Source organism: Microtus ochrogaster, chromosome 24 (assembly GCF_000317375.1).
Source record: "Microtus ochrogaster isolate Prairie Vole_2 chromosome 24, MicOch1.0, whole genome shotgun sequence".
NCBI lineage: Eukaryota > Metazoa > Chordata > Mammalia > Rodentia > Cricetidae > Microtus > Microtus ochrogaster.
Genome location: NC_022024.1, coordinates 34,151,470 through 34,166,209, shown reverse-complemented (window position 1 = coordinate 34,166,209; position 14,740 = coordinate 34,151,470). Strand labels below are relative to the sequence as shown.

The following is a 14,740-nucleotide window of genomic DNA, read 5'->3' as shown; positions in this document are numbered from 1 at the left end:
CCCAGATCCTTAAACAACACAGTCACCAAGAGCCAACACTGTCCTCCTAGTGCTCGAGGCTGAGGAACAAGGGTGGGAAATTAGAGACCAGACTGGGCTGCGCAGTGAGACATTCTCCAAGCTAAACAAACCAGCCAGCCAAAAAAGGAACAGGTCACACAACTCATAGACACAAACGGTCAACAAAGTGGGCCGGCTCCCAGCTCCTGGCTGGTGGGCCTTCCTCCTCCCCCATGTTTACATATTTTTCAAACCAGTTCTCGTGGAAGCAGAACACAAGAGTAGAGCATAGGGACCCACTGCGCATCTCAGGAAAATCTCCACAAGCAAATATACTTCCCTGGCTACTGCCACGTTCCCACCGACAGCGGCAAGAGTTCTGCAGCTGAGCTCCCAACGCTCAGGCCTCTTCCGCCAATTTGTGATCAACAGCAAATGTTGCCGTCTGTGGCTTGGGTCGTTGCCAAGTCTGTTTTGAGATTATTTCTGCCATTATATTCTCCTAATGAATCCGATGAGAGAGATACGCCCTGTAAGGCTGAGTGATGGGGGGGGGAGTGGGTGGAGGGAAGGAAGAAGGGTGAGCAGAGCCGGGAACATGACAACAGCCAGACAGCTACACGTGTTAGCACGGCATGTGCTGCCTGTCTCTCAGCGGTAACATGTGGCTGTCAGTCTGGCGGGTACAGGGGCTGCTGGATAAGGGAAGGGACATGTCTTGTTCCTCCAGTTTCCCCAGGCGAATTTCTGATGTGTGTGTGGGGATATACTTGGCTATTACTGTCTTGTTAATTTCCTTGGCAGAGTTATGAGATGGGGGGTGGGGAAGGGGGCGACTGGAAGCTAGACCAGATGGAGAAGCAATGGGAAGGATTTACAGCGTGAAAGCTGTTTGCAGACACTGTTTTAACTTCCGAGGGCCACAGCAGACTAGCCCCCGGGTTGGCATGCAAATTAAATCAAGGAAAGATTGGACGTGTGTACTAGAGGTTTTTGGTCATCTCTCTAGAAAATGGATCGAACATTCTAAACTGAGAGAAATAAACTTCAAAATTGTGGAGTTCAACCCTATAGTCCTCAAGGGGAAGATTAGACCAGACTCATCGAGGCCTGAGCTGCTCCAGCCTGTGAGTAAGAGCCATACACACGGTGGGGACAGTCCTGAGTTCACCTATACCGTAGAGCCCCGGCCCTCTGTCTTAGGGTCCGCAGAGAGAAACCAGGACCAAAAAGCAAGTCGGGAGGAAAGGCTTTGTTCGTTCAGTTTACACTTCTACAGCACTGGTCACGGAAGGAACTCAGACAGGGCAGGAACCTGGAGGCAGGGCCTGATGCAGAGGCCATGGAAGGGGGGCTGCTTACTGGCTTGCTCCCCATGGCTTGCTCAACCCGCTTTCTTACAGAACCCAGGACTACCAGCCCAGGGATGGCACCACCCACAATGGGCTGGCCCTCCCCATTTATCACTGACTAAGAAATGCCCTATAGCCGCGTCTCGTGGAGGCATTTCCCGGAACTGTGGCTCCTTCCTCCCTGACTCTAGCGTGTGTCATGTTGACCAAACCTGCCAGCGCACCATCTGGTGCGTACATAAGATGTTTCAGACTCACGAGTGCTAGAGCCCCACAAAGCTTTGCTTATTTATAACTTAGCAGCCACCTGCTCCGGGGAGGATTTAAGATGGTTTATATAAGCATGATAAAAGAAACTACATTTGTGTGTGTGAAGAGGATTGGGGGTGGCGGTGGCGGTGGGCCAGGGAGCGAGGCCGGCAAAAGTGTTCCAAGCACTTCCTTGCTATATCCTCTGTACCGAATCATCAGTTAGCTCTTACTCTTCCAAAGGCCAAGGAAAGCCAGCTGTGTGACAGCTATGAGCCTCAGTTGATGGCCACATTATTTTAGGAGACACCCATGCTTTCCCTAGTTGTGGGGGTTAATTTTTCTTCCAATAGCGCCCACAAAGACTCCCCCTCCTTCACGAAGAGCAGTGTGTGTGTGTGTGTTACATGCTTGCGTGCCCAGTGGACCCCAGCAAGCCTTTCTCCAGCCTCCTCCTGGTTCCTCACCTCTCTCCTAGCCCCAGCTTGCCTCCCCCAGCACTGGGGTTCTGACCAGTGTGCTACAGTCATCTCTGCATGTGGGTACTGGGTACCAAGTGCATATCAAGCCCAGGTCCTCATGCTTCCAGTCCAAAGCAGGTTCTGAGGGCAGTCTGCAGAAACTGGCCACCCCCTGTATGCAGTTCATGTACATCCATCCTTTCTGATCAAATTCTAAGGCTTGTCTGTGATATGATCTATTGTCAGCTGGTAACGAAAATGGAACGTCACTAAGGAAAACCCTACGAACTCAGGTTTCTGTTTTCTGGATCAAGAGGCTAAAAGGCTTAGTTTGGTGTGTGTGTGTGTGTGTGTGTGTGTGTGTGTGTGTATATAAGGGGGCAGAAGGAGGCGGGGGAGAGGGAGAAGAAGAGAAGCGGGTGGGGGGAGAGAATATCTTAAGGCTAATTAGTTGAGAGTTATCTAATTGACAAGGTAGAGAAAGCAGGAAGTCCGGATCCTAAAAGGTTGATTGGCGGGCACTGGAGACTCCCACTGCAGCTGTCCCTGAACAGGAAGTGGTCACTGCTTCAGAGAGTGGGCCTGGATCTAGGAGAGCTTCTCTGGGCCAGCCTGGCCTCACCCCCAGAACCCAGAGGGTCAGGCTCTAAAAGCCTGGGTGAGCCATCACTTCAGCCTGCGTATTCCCGTCCACACTAGGGCTAACCAGAGCTGACTTGGGTACGACATGCCTCAGCCCACCCGTTTCCCTTGTTTTTAACAGCTGAACTTCGTTCGGTTTTATCTCCCTCTGCTCATCCGTCAGCACGAGAAAGTCATCTATTTGGACGATGACGTCATCGTACAAGGTACGCCCACTCTCTGCCGAGAGCTCTTGGGAGGGCACAGTTCTATATAGCATGACATACTTTTTTCATTTCCCACGTAGCTAGCTGACTTCACTTTGTAACACGTATACAGCATGGCTGTAAAACTGGGACTATTTTATACTCCCTGGATAATCGAGTGGCTTGCTGAGGGCCCTGCTCTGATTGCCGAGTCTACAGTGATTACCTTGGTAGTCTCTTCTCCGCATCCCTGAAATACACAGGAATACAGTGTCTCCAAGGCACCTGGCCATGGCTGTGGCTGCGTGTGCACGTTATGTTTGTTCTCATCCACATGTCAGATCAGAAACTGCCAGCCACAGACCTGGCCAGCACCTGCCTGGACATTTCACATGGCTTCCTCAGAGGGCACGGGCTGTCCTCAGAACGCTGCCACGCATGGGCAAAGAGGGACCTGTACTCTTCGTTCTATTGAAGCCAGGAGTTAAGCTGTGGTTCCGTCTTGCCCCAAGGTACTTGCTGTTTTGATTTAGGGTCCTTCCAAATGCAGGTGACATCCAGGAACTGTATGACACCACCCTGGCTCTGGGTCACGCAGCAGCCTTCTCGGATGACTGTGACTTGCCCTCCGCTCAAGACAACAACCGGCTTGTGGGGCTGCAGGTGGGCATGTTCTCGTAGACATCCTCCCTCCCCTTCTCCTCTGCTGCAGGCCCTTTATTCCTCCTCCACAACTTAAGATGATCACACTCTCCCCATCCAAAGCCAGCAGGAACTTCAGGGGCTGGGGGTGAGGGCTCCCTTCTTTCCCACGCACTTGGGCCAGTTTCTGTAACCACTGAGTCTCACTTTCCTAACCCGAAACATGGCATGGACACTATCCTGTTGTGTGTGTGAGCTGCTGGGCATGCTGCCAAGTGTCCACTGCAATGGGACACAGCGAATGTTCTAAAATGATAGCTGTTGTGTTGCTATCACCACAGGCTGTGTTCCTGGGCTCCCAGTACCCACACAGAGGCTCACGACTATATGTAGCTCCAGTGCCAGGAGACCAACGCCCCTTCTGGCTCCCTTGGGCACCAGGAACGCACATGGTGCATACATGTCTCTGCCTCTGCCTCCCGAGTGCTGGGATTAAAGGTGTGCACCACCACCGCCCGGCTGTAAAATCATTTTTTTTTTTTTTTTTGGTTTTTCAAGACAGGGTTTCTCTGTGGTTTTGGAGCCTGTCCTGGAACTAGCTCTTGTAGACCAGGCTGGTCTCAAACTCACAGAGATCCGCCTGCCTCTGCCTCCCAAGTGTGTAAAATCATTTTTTAAAAGGGACCAATGAGTGGCACTTGTGGGCAGGAATGGGAAGGCCACACTGAGTACTGGGACTGGCTGGGGTCAGGAGGGATCTTGAAGCTAGAACAAACAGGATTGATTTGGATGAGGAGGAGCTACGTCGGGTCTAATGACTCCGGGCTTCTGCCTCAATACCAAGAAGGACAGAAACACTATCCCCTGAGGCAGGCGTGTAGCATGGAGCCAGCTTAACAGGACTTGGTACATGCTGCTGTTGGAGCTGCTTAAGCATGAAGAAGGCAACGCCAGGGGCAGGCGCACGGGCAGGCGGATCTCTGAGAGCCAGGCCAGCCTGGTCTTCAAAGTGAGTTCCAGGACAGCCAGGACTGTTAGCAGAGAAATCCTGTCTCGAAAAACAAACAAAAACAAAACAAAAATACAACCCCAACTAGGCAGATGTGGTAGTTGGGAGGCTGGAGAGATGGAATTTAGCGCCCTCAAACAGGCCGAGCTGCCAATGGTGGCAGAAAAGAAAGCAACAGGTGCTGGAGAGAGGCGGGAACTCCGTTTTCAGAGGTCAGAAGTGAGGAGAAAACAGAAAAGGGAGCCGTGAAAAGCACTGCCCTGGAAGCCTGCCTCTGTCGTGCACTCACGCACAGTGACGTGCACGCATGCGCACACACACAACTTTAAAAACACGCTGGGAGCCGGGCGGTGGTGGCGCATGCCTGTAATCCCAGCACTCGGGAGGCAGAGGCAGGCGTATCTCTGTGAGTTTGAGACCAGCCTGGTCTACAAGAGCTAGTTCCAGGACAGGCTCCAAAACCACAGAGAAACCCTGTCTTGAAAAACCAAAAAAGAAAACAAACAAACAAAAAAAAAATGTAAAAACACCCTGGGCACGGTGGCACGTGCCTGTAAGCCCAGCACTGGAGAGGCAGAGGTAGGCGGGTCTCTGTTGTAGCTTTGAAGCCAGTCTGGGCTACATGTCCAGTCCCGGGACAGCCAGAGCGACAGAGTGAGATCCTGCCTCCAACAACAAAACACACCAAAAGAAACCGGCAGCGGCACAGAAGGAAGCCCAGGGACACTGAACGGCAGCTTTGAGAGCATAACCGTTTCCTAGAAGCAGGGCTCCACCCTGCTCTTTTGCAGAACACGTACATGGGCTATCTGGACTACCGGAAGAAGGCCATCAAGGACCTTGGCATCAGCCCCAGCACCTGCTCTTTCAATCCGGGCGTGATTGTCGCCAACATGACCGAATGGAAACACCAGCGTATCACCAAGCAGCTGGAAAAGTGGATGCAGAAGAATGTGGAGTATGTGGGGAGGGGGGGGAGGAGGGTGTTTCTCCACCACAGCTGTTCCCAGCTGGAGAGAGAGAGAGAGAGAGAGAGAGAGAGAGCTGAGGGCAGATTTTCATAGAACCTGTTGACCAAGAAAAGGGGCACAGGTGAAAATCTTTCCCCAAAGGATAGAGTCTGAAGAACAGAGATGCAGTGAAATAAGGGATTCATTCCCTCTATTTCCCGAGTAGGTTGCTTAGCAATGTGTCTTCAGTCTTTTCCACCGAGGAAACTTCATTTATTTTGAGCTTCTTTTATAGGTCTCCTTTTTGAGGGGGACAGGGTCTCACTCGGTAGCCCTGGCCTGCTGGCCTGGAACTTGCTATGAAACCAGGCCGGCTTCTTACCGCTGATATGCTGGGATCACCACCACACCTGGCCACAGACCTACTTTTAAGGTTAATTTCATAGAACCTGAATTAAAAAAAAAAATACTATATCTGATACTTTTAAAGAAAGGGTTTCTCTGTGAAGCCATGGCTGTACTGGAACTTGCTCTGTAGACCAGGCTGGCCTCAAGCTCCCAAAGATCTACCTGCCTCTGCCTCATGAGTGCTGGAATTAAAGGGAAATGCCACTATGCTGGCTCAATTTCTTTCTTTTTTTTTTTTTTTTAAAAAAAAGCTTTTTTATTTTTGTATGGTGGTCTGCCTCCCTCCTTCGAGAACATCTGTGCACCACAAGCTTACTTGGTCTCCCTGGAGGCAGAAAAGGGTATTGGATTCCTTGAGTCACAGGTGGATGAGAGTCACCATTTATCTTGAACTCGGGTCCTCTCTAAGTGCACCAGGGCTCCTAACTGTTGAGCCATCTCCCCAGCCCCTTGATCTGTACCTTACTTAATACCATCCTAACACCGAACCTGTGAGAAGTTAGAAATGATACAGGATCAGAATTTGATCTTCTGTGCCTATCATAAAATCCTTGAGAGTGACAAGATAGTAACAAGAATTAACCCTGTGAATCTGGGTGACATGCGTGAGTGTGTGTGGCCTTATGTAAATGAGTGTGACCTTAGGTGGTACACGCGGAAGGGTGTGACTCTGGATCATGTCCATGGGAGACTGTGACTCTACATGATGTGTATGGGAGGCTCCTGGTTTTCTGTATTTTAAAGTTTGATAATTTTAAAAATTAAAAAAAAAAACAAACAACAAAATCCACATTGGAAGGTGGGTGCGGCAGTGCACACCTTCACCCCAGCACGTGTCAGTGAAGGCGCGCAGGCTTGATTCAAGGTTGTCCTCAGCAATATAGGGATTTCACGGCCAATCTGCTCTCCATGAGACTGTTTCTAACAACAAAGATCCCAAGCCAAAAGTGAAAAGTTGGGGAAAAGTGAAAGAGGAAAACCTTACGTCTTGTTCTGAAGGGCCGTATTAGCATTTACTCGGTATTTTCTCTTTCTATCTCACGTCTTAGAGAAAACCTCTACAGCAGCTCTCTGGGAGGAGGAGTGGCTACCTCCCCTATGCTGATTGTGTTTCACGGCAAGTATTCCACCATCAACCCTCTGTGGCACATACGGCACCTGGGTAAGTACTGCCAGGAAACAAGGGAAGTGTATGCTGTACCTACTGACCACCACCAGGCTACCTATAGCCTAGGGCTTCAAACCCTTGGGGTGACCTTGTCCACCCCACCTCCTTAACTCTCAGGCTCCGAATCTGCAAATACAGCTGCTATCTTTAGCTGCAAGATAGTACACTCTAGGATTCGTGGAAAGCTTATGAACCTGGGCTGGAGAGGTGGCTCAGCAGTTAAGAGCACTGACTGCCCTTTAAGAGGACCCAGGTTCAATTCCCAGTACCTACATGGCAGCTTAAAACTTTCTGTAATTCTAGTTCCAAGGGATCCGACACCTTCACACAGATATACAGGCAATGAACATGAAATTAAAAAAAAAAAAAAGCTGGGTGGTGGTGGTGCACGCCTTTAATCCCAGCACTCAGGAGGCAGAAGCAGGTGGATCTCTGAGTTCGAAGCCAGCCTGGTCTACAGAGTGAGTTCCAGGACAGGCTCCAAGAAACCCTGTCTTGAAAAACCAAAGAAAGGAAAGAAAGAAAAAAAAGCTTATGGACTGATGCTTAGCATAGAATTTGCACTCCGCAATGTTCTACACAACAGTGTGGGCAGAGCCTACTGGTGTGTGATGTGTACAATGGCCTTAAATAGTTGGCACTTTAGTGCTATTAAGTCAAATCTCACCATTTCTATATACACAAAATCCCACCAAAGTGAGGTCAGTAATTCTAAGAGCAGCCGTGTGAAGCTGGGCTGGGGTATGGCTCAGTGGATAAAAGCACTTGACATGCCAGGTGGGGGTGGCACACGCCTTTAATCCCAGCCAGCACCGGGGAGGCACAGACAGGAGGATCTCAGTGAGTTCAAGGCCAACCTGGTCTGCAAAGTGAGTTTCAGGACAGCCAGGGCTACAGAGAGAACTCCTGTCTCAAAAAACCAAAACAAACACACACTTGCATGTAAGCATGAGAACAATTTGGATCCCAGGGACCCTTGTAAAAGCAACACAAAGCCAGCAATCCCAGGACTCGGGGCAGAGACAGGGTTCTTGGGGCAAGCTGGCTAGCTAGTTCAGCCATATTGGCAAGCTCTGGGTTGAAGTGAGAGATCTTTGTTTCAATACTGTAAGAAACCTGTGTCAACTTTGGCCTTCCAGACATGCACAGAGAACACAGATACTTATTGTGCGAATAAGGAAAGGGGAAAAGCACTTTATGATCCTAGAGCAGAGGCAGAATCACACCTGTCGAAGTGCCAACTACTGACATGCAAGGTGGTCATGATCTTTCCGAGGAAGGGAATCCCTTGTGCTAATGACAAAAGCAGACTCTGCTGTTGCTGGAGGGCAGGAGAGCAGCATCCGCCGCTCATTTCTCTACTCAATGGAGTTTCAGTTACCAACAGAAACTTAACAGCAGAGGATACATATCCCCCACCCCACCCCAGGGATTCTCTGTAGCCCTGGCCATCCCGGAACTCGCTCTGTAGACCAGGCTGGCCTCGAACTCAGAGATCCACCTGCTTCTGCCTCCCGAGTGCTGGGATTAGAAGGTGTGCGCCACCACCGCCTGGTGAGGATATGCTCAGAGTATGGTAGACTACTCCGAGGAATGGCAGTGTTAAGCAATCACCGTCTAACCCTTTGGTTTATTTATCAGCTGTGTGGGCCGTAGTACCACCCGGGTGAGGTTGGCAGAGGTGTGACTAACGAGGGGCTTTTATCGTGAGACTATACCCAATGTTCCATATAAACTGTACTCACTAACAAGCCTGTCTTCCTCCGCACACTGAAGGCTGGAATCCTGATGCAAGATATTCGGAGCACTTCCTGCAGGAAGCTAAACTACTCCACTGGAATGGAAGACATAAGCCCTGGGACTTCCCGAGTGTTCACAATGACTTATGGGAAAGCTGGTTTGTTCCTGACCCTGCAGGGATCTTCAAACTCAATCACAACAGATGACACTGCACCTTGGGATCCTGCTAACGCTGTTCCTTATGAGCAGCAGCACCTCTGATATACATGACCTGCAATGTAGGGAAAAGCCGCTAAGTACAACTGAACCACGTACCACACAGGCGGACCTAACTCCTTGAAGTTCCAAGTGATAATTACGACTGGTTACCACCTCCCTCCACCCCCTTCTGGTGTTTTGAGATAGGGTCTACTGTGTACCAGCAGGCTGGTCTTGACTCAATTACATCAGAAAACTTTAAAAGTCTCTAATCTATCTCTCTCTCTCTCTGTCTCTCTCTCTCTCTCTAGCCCTGACTGGCTTAGAAGCTACTTATCAACCAGGCTGGCATCAAACTCAAAAGATCTATATGTTCTGCCTCCTTTGTACTGGAATTAAAGGCACGTGCCACCATGCCTGGCTAAAGGTTTTTCAATTTTTTAAAAGGTTGCCAGTTTTTTTATAAAAACTAAAAGTTGATCCCAGCAGGCAGAGGCAGGAGAATCACTGTTGAGTTAGAGACCAGCATAGTCTACAGAGTGAATTCTAGGACAGCTAGGGCTACACAGAGAAACCTTGTCTCGAAAAATACAACCAAAAAAAAAAAAAAAAAAAGATATCTGCACAAATAAAATATTCAAGTTTTTATGATTTTTCTCATGCATTATTCTACCAGTTAAATACAATAGGAAGAAAACTCTTCAGGTCTAAAGCAAGGAAGAACACATTCAGTCTTGCTACAGAAAAGTCTGCACCTTAAGTATGGCCATTCTTAACGTTTATTGTCAAACCATGAAAACTTCATGTGAATGTAAAGTCTCAGTGAAAAACTCCCATGCTGTCATGTACAGGAGACATCAGCATTTACTACTCATCCCTCACCCATTCTCCAGTCATAATTTAAAGGGATTTCTCTACTCAAGGAAGCCTATGGTAAAGCTACCACAGTTATTACCGAAGCAATTCATAGTTCCATGCTTTACAGTCCCCTGACAACAGTGGTTCAGTTGATCCTGATCCCGCACAAAGTGTCCATGTAAACAGCAGTGCAGAACATCTTAGCGGCACATGACTCAGCCACCAGTTTTGATCAGTGCTGTTTGAGTTGTCTGGCTGCTTTTCTGGGTGTCGCCAGGATTGTAGAATGTGATGACCGTCCCCTCTGCAGAGGAGCTGGACTCCTTCAAGTACAGTGACCTGCAAAATTTAGCCAAAAGGCTGGGCCTCCGGGCTAACCTGAGGGCAGACAAGTTAAGAGCCTTGAAAGCCCACCTGAATCCAGAAACAAGGGGGGAAAAGGTAAAAATCAGCTGAGAATCAGTCTTCTGCAGTCTCCTGTGCTGAGACAGAGATACAAATTAACTGTGAGGGGCAAGCTGAAGGAACCAGTTATGTCACCAAAGCAAGAAAGAGGCACAAGACAGTCTGTGGAGTTCCTAACTTCCAGGATCATTCTGAGGAAAGAAGTGACCCTACTATTTATAGAATCAAGAAAAGCAAAACCTCAGAACAACAAAGTCTCCACGTGTGACCGACCCCACCTGGGAGTGCTTCAAAAGGCCAGGCTGTGTTCACGACCCCTAAGTTGGACCACAGAGAGGAATTCTACCACTGCAGTTATTACCCCATTCAAGCTGACGCTGAAGTAGCACAGACTCCAGGCTCTAGTAAGAAACCAGTGTTTGATCTCCAGGCAGGCTTGTCTCGTCCCCTCAACTACAAGCCACGCAAGGGAAAGCTGAAACCTCGGGGCAATCTGAAGAAAATAGTTCTCTGAAGAAGTGCGTAAGCAGAGTTAGCTTACTTACAGCCATGTCCACACCAGGGAAGAACACAAGAAGCATGAGCAAGAACGCCAGGAGAGGAAAGCAAAGGTTCTGGAAGCTCGCAGAAACCTGGTTCTGACTAAAGCCCAGCGATCCTGCTGATTCCTTGACTCCCGACTTGTTTCCTTGTGAATGTGTTCATCACCTCCTCTTTAGTCAAAAGCTCGTCTTCTCATAATTTGGAGAATCTGTTCTCTGTGTACTATAGCTCCGAAAATACATTCTCGCCCTAAAGCTCAGAACTAAAGTGGCTTTCACCTACTGTCCTGTCCAACTCTGCTTTTTAGAGACCTGTCCTCGGGGTACTCGCCTACGTTTCCCATGTCAAGGTCCTACTAGTTGTGAGAGACAACCTGCGTCCTTTTCTGAACACAAGTGGTTGCCTCGTGCAGCAAGGCCCGAGCAGAAGCCTGGTGTGAGAGTGTGAGATACAGTTCACAGGAAAGGGGGGGCTACAGAGGCCACCCCTGCGTTCACTGTCTGGAAAATCTAAGCACCTTCTGATTTGGTTAGGTCACTACTTTATCAAGGTAAAAACATGCCTTAGCTTAGGAGCCTTGTTCAGACCAGTTCATGTAATTGCCAACTGTCTCTCATATTTTAAAACAGAATTCCTTGGCGCTTTCTACTTGTTAGATAAAGAGCCATAGGGCAGAGGAGGTGCCTCAGTCGTACAGCCTTGGGTACCACACACTGGACCCTGGATTTGACCCTGGTACCAGTCTGAGAAACTGAGAACTGCAGCTGTCCAGGCCACCACCTCTGTCAGACTTATAGCTGCAAGGAAGAGAGGAGAGCAGCTAAACAGAGCCCTGAGTTCTCTGCTCTGCCATGTGACGATTCTGAGCTGTGTGTAATGCTTATGATTGTCATAAATAAAGTTTTTATTTGTGAAAAAAATAAATAACATGACTCGTACACAGCTTGACCTAGACTTAAGAAAAAATAAAACCCATCATTGCTACAGCTAAAAGGCATGTTATGATTCACAAGAAACTGCTTCTCTTATTTATAGAAGGACGGACTGTGGAATATAATAAAAAGCTCACAGACATTTCATACTGCAAACCAGCATGCTCCTTGGGTACATACGCATCAAGACAGAATATTCATGAGCGATCAGGATGATCCGAGAGGCATTTCTGAATACGCAGTTTTATATCCACCAGCCCTAACGGGCTAGACAATTTGTAGCACCATGGAAAATGCATAACAGACCACAGAGGTACAACAGCACAGAGAGGACAGATACTCCACAGATTGTGGCTGGGAGTTATGGTAGAAAAAGAGCTTTGGACTAAAGCAGAGGTGGTGATAAACACATTTACAAAAGGAAACAAGTTGGAAGTCGGCCTGTTCATGATATTCACTCAGTCCGCAGTAACAAAATGACAGTAATTTTTAAATTATTGACTAAAATCTTAGTACATCCCATGCACACATAGCACCAGTTTAAAAAGAATTATTAAAGACCTCCAGCACCATGTCACTCACCCTGAAAGTTCATTTCTTATCACAAATCAGAAGAGTGATAAACACTGATGGGGAAATTCAGTAAAATACACGATTGGCAAACTGTAAAAGGTCTACTGTGTTCTCAGGAACCTATCAGCTCAGCAGTTTCTGCCTCTGAGAGGACCAACAGCCAGGAGTGAGAGGCCAAAGGCAGGGCTCAGGCCCCATGGCCAGGCTACACTCTGTTTCTAGTACTAAGCAACTGCCATACACAGCATTTGGAGAGTGTGACTCCAAGCCCAGCTCCCGAAACTAACCAGGCTCCACTGGTGGTGGGTTAGCTTCTCACGTAGAAATCAGCACATCTGCCTTTTCCTACTCTGATTCTTACTAACATGCCCTTCTGAGGCTTTAAAAGGGATAAGGGCATATATAGGTATGCACAGTCAAGAATCAGCTATAAATATTCAGACTGCTGTGTTTTAAAATTACACCAAACTGACTTCCCAAAGAAAACCCGTTTCTTCATAAATCAAATATAGTATATAAAAAGCTGGAATGATGGGTAATTCAAATACAAAACTCAGGTACAAAACAGCCCATTTTTTCCTTCCAAACTACACAGGCTCATACAGTTGACTCTACCATACACATACAGACAGCTGCTCCACACAGAATTACACCCTAGCGTAAGGAACTATTCTAAGTCTTCAGGAGACCGAGGCTCGAGGTCCTGCCGACTGCATTAAAACTGCAGCACCGGGCAGAGCTGAGAAGTGCCGCCATCAAGCATGGCTTCCTTCCTGCTCATGTGTCCCACAGTTACTGAACGACGGGGTCTGGTCTGTGCACGGCTGCGCCATCCACTGCCCATTTGCAATGTCGCCGGGAGCCGCTTCTCCTCTCAACTCTGCACTGTTGGCTGCTGGGAAGGGAAAGGCATTAAAGAAGAATTATTAAAATACTAAGCGAGTTTTTCAGATCAATGTCAAGTTTCTACTAGATTTTCAGATCATTTGTTGTTCAGAAGTAGATGGAATGGGTTGTTTTTTAGATTCAGGAAATGATGTGAACACCTTTAGTCACTTAATTGTAACAGTATTAGCATTCCTACACCAACAATTCCTTTCTGTTCCTGTTACGTTCCCATCGCCTCCCAGTCCTCTGGAGGGAACATACTTAGCCCATTGGAAGGAAGGCTGCAGGGTTCACTATCACAAGGGTTTCCGCTGTACGCACTGCCGTACGCTGCTTCGTAGCCCGGGTCATACTTCTCTTCCTTAACAGCCATCTTCTTCGCATCCTCTGTGGGAAGGTGGAAGATGAGTGAAGCTGGGGTTGTGTGGAGTTTTCTATGCAAACTCAGCTGAGTCATATAAAGATTTGTTATTTTTACTCGTGTGTGTGTGTGTGTGTGTGTGTGTGTGTGTGTGTGTGAGTGGCATGAGCCCATACGCATGCAGGTGACCAAGGAGCCAGAGGGCAATGGATCCCCTGGAACTGGAGTCTCAGGGGGCTATGAACTGTCTGAAGTGGGTTCTGAGAACCAAAGCTGATCTACAAGAGCAAACAGTTTTGTTTTACCCACTGAGCGAGCCGTCCATCTCTCCAGCCCCATTTGCTATTTTTCTTAAAATTCTTTGTAACATATACTAAATTAGCTGGGAAACTGGGAGGTGCTCCTTAGACCCAGAACAGGGGAAGCTGTGAACAGACACTAGAGTCCATCACCACAGCATCTGGTTGTAATTTCCCTTCCTCCTGCTTTAAATCCACAACTTCCTTTCTCTTCTGTACACGAGAAATTGATAAAGGAAGGGAAGGGAACAAACCTTGTGCGAGCTGCAGGTCAAACGTGTACTGCACCTCCTGAACGTCCGTGTTCCGTTCAATGCCCTTCAGCTGGTCTCTTAAGTCCTTCAGCTTAATGTAGTAATGCACCTTGTCCTGGGCGCGAGGAAACTGGGCACACCTGGCACTGGAAGACGGCATGACGTAGCAGAGCTGGGATCGACAAGGTTTCAAGTGTAAGATTTTAACATTGAACTGAATCTACTCATACTCTGGTTAGAAAAACTTAGGTTTAATTGTCTTAATTGGTACTTAAAAAAGATGGCTCCCCCAGCATTCCTCTCAAGTTTTGTCTTTTTACAGTAAACCCGTATCTCACAATTCGAAAGGAACAAAAGAGTGCAGCATCGCAGGTGAAGCCCCTCCCAGCTGTCTCTATGGCCTAGCTCCCTCGGCTGGGGCGTCACTTCTGAGTTCCCAAAGTGTGCGTGGGCGACCAGAGGCACCCAGGGCCTCCTTTAATAAACATCAAGCACAATGTGCTCTTCCTTCGCTCACCAGTGCATCTCAGAGATGTCCTTACCAGAGAGCAAGGCTAAAGGCCTCTTCTAACCCACTAACCAGAGCCAACCCTCTTCTAACCTACTAACCAGAGCCAACCCTC

General features: G+C 48.3%; 2 protein-coding genes across 2 annotated transcripts in view; one reads left to right on the top strand and one right to left on the bottom strand.

Moving 5' to 3' along the window:
• The window catches only part of Glt8d2 (glycosyltransferase 8 domain containing 2), a 22,921-nt gene extending 13,421 nt beyond the window's left edge, over positions 1-9,500 (top strand). The window contains exons 4-9 of the mRNA XM_013350329.2: positions 1,010-1,127; positions 2,826-2,910; positions 3,440-3,552; positions 5,332-5,498; positions 6,948-7,060; positions 8,843-9,500. Of these exons, the coding sequence (XP_013205783.2) occupies positions 1,010-1,127; positions 2,826-2,910; positions 3,440-3,552; positions 5,332-5,498; positions 6,948-7,060; positions 8,843-9,012 (766 nt within the window). The 3' untranslated portion in view covers positions 9,013-9,500. The remainder of the gene's footprint in view (positions 1-1,009; positions 1,128-2,825; positions 2,911-3,439; positions 3,553-5,331; positions 5,499-6,947; positions 7,061-8,842) is intronic.
• A 270-nt stretch (positions 9,501-9,770) lies between these two features.
• Tdg (thymine DNA glycosylase) overlaps positions 9,771-14,740 on the bottom strand; it is a 17,183-nt gene continuing 12,213 nt past the window's right edge. The window contains exons 7-9 of the mRNA XM_026784500.1: positions 14,118-14,289; positions 13,465-13,590; positions 9,771-13,207 (exon numbers count right to left, since the gene is read on the bottom strand). Of these exons, the coding sequence (XP_026640301.1) occupies positions 13,071-13,207; positions 13,465-13,590; positions 14,118-14,289 (435 nt within the window). The 3' untranslated portion in view covers positions 9,771-13,070. The remainder of the gene's footprint in view (positions 13,208-13,464; positions 13,591-14,117; positions 14,290-14,740) is intronic.